Source organism: Sinocyclocheilus anshuiensis, unplaced genomic scaffold (assembly GCF_001515605.1).
Source record: "Sinocyclocheilus anshuiensis isolate Anshui unplaced genomic scaffold, SAMN03320099.WGS_v1.1 scaffold729, whole genome shotgun sequence".
Taxonomy (NCBI): Eukaryota; Metazoa; Chordata; class Actinopteri; order Cypriniformes; family Cyprinidae; genus Sinocyclocheilus; species Sinocyclocheilus anshuiensis.
This window is the reverse complement of record NW_015536561.1, coordinates 1,210,803-1,217,765: the sequence shown is the minus strand read 5'-3', so window position 1 is coordinate 1,217,765 and position 6,963 is coordinate 1,210,803. Positions and strand designations below refer to the sequence as shown.

General features: G+C 37.4%; 1 protein-coding gene across 1 annotated transcript in view; it reads left to right on the top strand.

Moving 5' to 3' along the window:
• Positions 1-5,894, top strand: part of LOC107701783 (synembryn-A) — a 10,284-nt gene extending 4,390 nt beyond the window's left edge. The window contains exons 3-5 of the mRNA XM_016503894.1: positions 3,908-4,534; positions 4,835-4,926; positions 5,039-5,894. Coding sequence (XP_016359380.1) covers positions 3,908-4,534; positions 4,835-4,926; positions 5,039-5,174 — 855 coding nt within the window. The 3' untranslated portion in view covers positions 5,175-5,894. The remainder of the gene's footprint in view (positions 1-3,907; positions 4,535-4,834; positions 4,927-5,038) is intronic.
• Positions 5,895-6,963: the final 1,069 nt, after the last annotated feature.

Genomic DNA, 6,963 nt, shown 5'->3' with positions numbered 1-6,963 from the left:
CCCGGCCACCTCGGTCACTGTGCCCCCTCACCTCTGGTGCCGTCTCCGTAGTGGGCGCCCTGATTTTAGTCGGTGAGGCAAGGTACTGCCCTGGGAAGGTCTCCCAGGCTGTTAAATACACAGATTAAAAGCGAAATGTTTTCATTTCGGTTCGTTCTTAGCAAAAAATATTTTTTCGTTCAGATTATGCAGAGCGAAATAAGAACGGTGCTGCATTTAGAAAGAATTCTTATTAACTTTGCTATTATTCTTGAATTTTCAAACTGCTAACACTTTGCACTTTGCAGTTTCGAATTATGTAAGTAACTTAAAATGTTATTGTGTGTTTGTAATTTTTATATTTTTATCTATAGGCCTATACAGCAAAACTACAGAGCTTCCAGTAGGTTATTTTACAGAGCTGTAAACACGGGAATCTCCGTCCGCGTGCAATCTTTTGAAAAGTTTGAAATGTATGCTGGTTTCCACAAATAATATTGTGCAGCACGACTGTTTTCAACATTGATAATAATCAGAAATGTTTCTTGAGCAGCAAATCAGCATATTAGAATGATTTCTGAAGATCATGTGACACTGAAGCAATCTTTGACGAACACCCAATTCATATATCAAACTAGGCTATATGTTATTAAATTGTACATATATATCAGATTATTTTATTTACAAGTTTCATGTTTGTGTTTATCCCGTTTTTTCCCCCGTTGCATCTGAAAATTACTTTCAGAAACATTTTTTTTTTTCAAAGCAGCCTCCGCCCCCCCAAAAAAAAAGATAAGTGCGGCCCCCCCAATAAATTGTGCCTGCCCCCTCACTTTGTGTGCTCTGGCGCCGACCCTGTTTTGCAGTGAAACAAATGGGATCTTTATCTGTATGCTGTCTCATTCCATTTGCATTGTTTACACTATTAATATTTTAATGTTAGCATTAATATTTTCCCATTTGAGTACGTGATGTTGGAACTAGTGGTCGATCAATACAAGTCTATGGCCAATGCTAATATATAGACCAGTGGTTCTGATGGGTCACGATGGGTTGAGGAAAGCAGAGAAAAATCAATGCTTCATGCAAACAAAAAATGTTAGTCATAAATTTATGTAAAAATAGGATATATTTTAAAAAGGAGTAAAGAATGCAAGATTTTTGTTGCAGATTTGGCTATTACCACTTTTCACTATCATCCCGTTATTCTTTTAGTGTTCATTTTAGTGTTCAGTTCTATGGTCACTCTGGTCATCAGAGTTCCCAAGTACGCTTATAATACGCAACTTTGGGCTTCAACAGCAATATACCACTTTACAAAAAGCACTACTACAGTAAATCACATTTGCACTGAGATGTATAGACCTTTTTTGATGCCAAGGACCCCTCAAACATGATAACCGGCTTGCAAAGAACTCTCTTTTTCTTTATACTGTGTGAGAAAAATAGTAAGTGTGATATTATAAAGACAATTTTTGTTGCTATTTAAAAACCAAATAAGCTTTTCATTTGTACTAAAGCCAAAAGTAATCATTAAAATATTATCTGGAAAATATTAGTTGAATTCAAAATAATGTAACAAAAATTTGTTTTTCTATAATTCTGTTGTGCTAACTATTATTGTACTATTTATTTTCACGTAGCGTCAATATTTTGGTAAATATGCGTTCAGGTAAATTTTAGAACTTCTATCATTAATTAAGAAACATTGGTTTAGTACAGATACGTTTTTGTACTAATTTTGCATGTTTTTTGCTTTTGCAAAGATGGGAACATCGAAGTTTCTGTAACATTCTGTAATATTCTAGTGCTCTCTGGAACATTCCAGAACATTGTGGGACTAGTCACAAAAGACAGAAATTATCTAGCATACACGTCTGAAGTTTTGGATAACTCACTTTTGGTAACTGTTGTTGTTAGCGCAGTATTATGCATGTACCATGTAATTTTTATGCATGAGTAATAACAGATTAGCTTGTAAGCAGATTTTTTCACCTTTTTTTTCTCTCCAAAATTTGATCCAAATCACAAATTGAAAACCCCTGGTATAGACTATAACATTATAATGCTGCTATTTTTGGTGGAAGACCATTTTTGTTGCTCTTTTAATTTAAAACATGCATAATTATCATTTAATTTATACTAAAGGCGAAATAAATTATTAATATATTGTCTGGAAAATATTTGTATAAATTCTAAATAATTTTTAGTACATAATTGTTTCCATAGCATTTCACAATAAAACTGCAGGCCCCACTTTGGAAACCCCTGGTAAAGACTGTAACCCCATAATGCTGCTATATTTGGTTATCACCGTGTGGTGTCACAGATGGGTTTCAAACAGATCTCGTTTTGTTCATTGCTTGGCTGGGCTATGTAAGGACGTGTCACAGTTGGACTCCAATCTGGTAACTAAATTCTAGAGTGAGATAGTTGGAGGTCTTGGCAGTGAAACACAGTCAGGGAGAATTTGAGGAGTTGTCAGTCTTCCACCCGTGTATATAGCGAGCTGTCTACTCTAACAATAATGAATGATCCCTCTCAGGAACTCCAGGTGTCTATTTCTACAACACCAAGTGTGATTCATTAAATTACCTTGGGAAACATGGACATAATGTTGTTATGTTGCTACTCTAGCATAAACAGGTCTCAAGTGTGTTTTTAAAACATGAATTCAAAGCTGAAAGTTTTTAACCACTGAATCGCAGGAAAATAACACTCAAGAGATTCTCTCACGTAGCCTCTAACAGTTTTTCTCAATTGGTGGGTTTCTCAATTGGTCTGTTCTGATAGGGTCACAGACAGAATTTTCATGTATTTTTATAATTGATGTATTTATATGTAATGTATTTTTAAATATGTTGTATATTTGTAATTTTTATTGATTTCTATATCTTTTTATATCTATTTATGTATTTTATATTTAAGATCTAAAATATCTACACCACCCTTCAAATGTGTAGTCAGTCAAGATTTTTTATTTTTATTTTTATTTATTTTTATTTTTATTTGTTTGTTTCTTTTAAAGAAAGAGAGAAATCTCAGTAAATACATTTATAATGTTATAAAAGAATTCTGTTTTAAATTTCTGTTCGTTTGAACTTTCTATTCGTCAAAGAATTCTGAAAAAAAAAAAATGTTTACACAAAAACATTAAGCAGCACAATTAATAATACTAAGATATGTTTCTTGAGCATTAACTCAGGGTAATAGAGTGATTTCTGAAAGTGATTTCTGAAGGTTTGAATGATTTCAGCTCTGCCATCACAGAAATAAATGACATTTTAAAATATATTAAAATAGACAACAGTTATTTTAAATTGTAATAATATTTCACCATTTTGCAGTTTTTACTGTATTTTTGGTCAAATAAATGCAGCCTTGGTGAGCATAAGAGGCTTCTTTCAAAAACAAAAACAAAAAAATCACTAAACCCAAACTTTGAAATTGTAATGTATGTTTCAGAATTTGTAATATTTAAATTTTTTTATTATTTTTTGTAATTATAATTTTTACACACACATGCATATATATCATTTACATTTTATAATAATTACTTTTTTTTTAAGTACTTTTTAAGCAGTAAAAACAAAAACCGTTGGTGCACAAATTTGATACTGTCCATTGTAAAATCTAGATTTTAAAGCAAAGCCATTTGAGAACCGCTGACTCAAGTGATGGTGTAGATCAGGGTTCCTCAAATCTTGCCCTGGAGGGCCAGTGCGCTGCAGAGTTTAGCTCCAACCCTGATCAAACTCACCTACCTGTGATTTTCTAATGATCCTGAAGACATTGATTAGCATGCTCAGGTGTGTTTGATTAGGGTTAGAACTAAATTCTGCAGGAAAGTGGATCTCGTGGGCCAGATTTGAGGATCCCTGGTGTAGATGGTTGCTGCTGTTCACCGTATCTCTCTCTCGTCTCTCAGCATCTGGGCGAGTTAGTGCTGGGCTTCCTGGAGAGAGACCTCCAGCCGTCCTGTCAGTTGGCCTGCTTGGAAACCATCCGCATCCTGTCCCGTGACAAGAAGAGCCTGGCTCCCTTTGCCACCCGCCACGCCATGCAGATCCTGATCCGACATGCTGGCCTTGGTCAGGGTGAGGGCGTCACGCCCGAAATCCCAGACCTGGAAGTGATCGTGGAGGCCCTGAAGTGCTTGTGTAACATCGTGTTCAACAGCGAGGCGGCTCAGGAGGCGGGGGCGGAGCTCCAGCTGATCGTGGGATTGGCCGAGAGGCTGAAACAGTGCCGTGAAACGCAATGGAACCACGACGTGCGATTCTTTGACCTGCGCCTCACGTTCCTGATCACCGCCCTGCGCGTGGATATAAGAGCCCAGCTGGCACGTGAGCTGCGGGGTGTTAGTCTGCTGTCAGAGGCTCTGGATGCCACGCTCGGTCTCTGCTGGCCCGACAGTTACGAGGTGGCACGTGCAGGCTTTGACGGCTGCTCAGAGCTGCCCCCGCTGGGGAGGCAGGAGACGGAGCGAGCCATGGAGATCCTGAAGATCCTCTTTAACGTCACCTTTGATTCCAACCGCCGTAAGGTGGATGAGGTGAGACTGTGCCACCAAATTCAATTGCAGCAGGCAATATTTTGTGGGCAAACAGTGACAGTGCTGCTGTTTCCTAAATTTTAGTGCCCTGTTTATATGCTGGAATAGAATTTTGGCCCAATTTCAATGGGTGTATCTCATGAAACCTGTAAAGGGACAGCGATACCGAGGAGTACAGAGAGGCAAAACCTCAGTACGTCATTGTCAGAAACCATAAAAGCCATCACTAAGTTAGAAAAAAATCTGAAATATTTGTCTTTTGTCTTGTACAGCATCAATCCAGTGACCGGCCGTGTGGAGGAGGAGCAGCCTAACCCTATGGAGGGAATGACTGAAGAACAGAAAGAATACGAAGCCATGAAACTGGTCAACATGTTCGATAAACTCTCCAGGTAATAAAGTGACTTCAGGAAGCCCAAAGCTTACAAGCAGCGATGCTCTCATTGTGCTTTCAAAATAGTATGACGTCAGTTGTAAGTAACCACTAACATGCTTTTCTTTCAGGGAGCAGCTGATCCAGCCAATGAAAATCGGAGCTGATGGTAAAATGACTTCATTGGAGCCACAAGAGCTTCATTATTTAGCCAGCCAACAGTTTGGAGAGTCCAATAATTCTGACAGCGACAGTGACACAAACTAATTCTCCTGAAATGAGTCTTGAGTCTTTTAACAGGAAGGATAGGATTGTTTATTTAATTCTAATCAAAAGCAGAAGCTTATGGTGAGTCATATAAAAGAATTGAATCGTTTGACACTCGAAGATTTAAATGCTTTGTTTTTATTCCAAAGGAAAACACTTGGTGATTGTTATTTCGTAATTCAGGTTTATTGTATTGGCCTGTCTTTTCTGTACAATGACAATGGTAATATTTTCTGTACAATGACAATGAAAACAAGGCTTGGTTGCACAGTGCTAGTTTATTCATATAGCAGGATTCATGTAATGGAACTCCAAGATATACATCACAGATTTTATTTTTCATTTAGAACGTGGTCTGAGAAGAAAACAAATGTGACACTGGGTGATGACAGTGACGGAGCCTTGATATTTATTTATTTATTCATTAATTTGGTTTTAGGATGAGCTGAGATTTTTAAGTTACAATAAATATCTAGTTTATGAGATGTGATCATTTATGAGGAACGACAGTTCAGCATTTTTTTGTTTTACCCAGGAGCATATAAAGCCTCCTGTGATCAACTTTTCTTTTGTTCTGTGTGGTAAAAGGATGAATTACTGTATATTGTTGTTGGTGGCCCGTGTAGTTATGTGTGAATGACTGAAGGGAATGTTGAATCATTTATATCACATTATGTTTAAAGAAATTTATTGTGAGATGATAATAAAAGCTGAATTTGTCATTGTCTCTCATTTGAGATGTTTTATACACCTACCTTTTGTTAAAGGGGTGGTTGATTGCGATTTCACTTGTTTGTTCACTTGTCACTGTTTGAGCATAAACAATATCTGCAAAGTTACGAAGCTGAAAGTTCAATGCAAACAGAGATATCGTCTTTTAACATTCTGTCAGTTTAATGCCTACAAAAACGGCTGGTATGGACTACAACAAGTTACTTCCTGGGTTCGTGACATAACAAACCCAGATAAACCCCGCCCTCGGGAAAAGGCAGCAAAGGGGGCGAGGCCATGCTGCGCTGCTTTAGAGAAGAGGAAGAGAAAACTAGAGGTGCACATAAAAATCTATTCATATATGAATCGCGTTTCTGTCTTCTAACATTCTAATGGATTCACAAGTTTCAAAATCAATGTTCTAAAGCAGCGGTTCTTAATACTGTTCCTCGCATCCCCTGTTCTGCACACGCTCTGCATCTCTCTCTCTCTCTCTCTCTCTCTCTCTCTCTCATTCAGCTCAGCTCCAACAATGAACTGTTCCAATTATACACTTACTGTATTTTCACATAGCTATGAGAAGCTTTAAACATGGACGCTCGTGCAGTTGCCGTACTGTATTAAAGCTTTAATCAGGATAAAACCGTATATTAAAAGCTAACATAAACAGTAGCATTTACAAATAACAGTGTATCTAAAAGTATGAGACAACAACAAACAAAAATCTTAGGCCTGCCATTAAAAGCCGTGCTTGCACAGGTTCTGCACGATCCTCTTCAATAATATCCTCTGCTTCTCAATCGGGCTCAAACTGATAAGTACGGTGGCCGAAAAGTGCAAAACAAATCACAATTCTGAAAACAAAATAACAAATTACAAACGCAAATGCAAGTCTAAAAAACAAAATAACAATTCAGAAAGCACAACAACAATTCAGAAAACATTATAACAAGTCAGAGACCACAATGACAAATTCGAAAACAAAATAACAAGTCAGAAAACGCAACGACAAATCAGACAAACCGGAAGAGGTAGGTATAGTTTGAGACAGCGCCATTGGTTTGGGATTACTCACCGC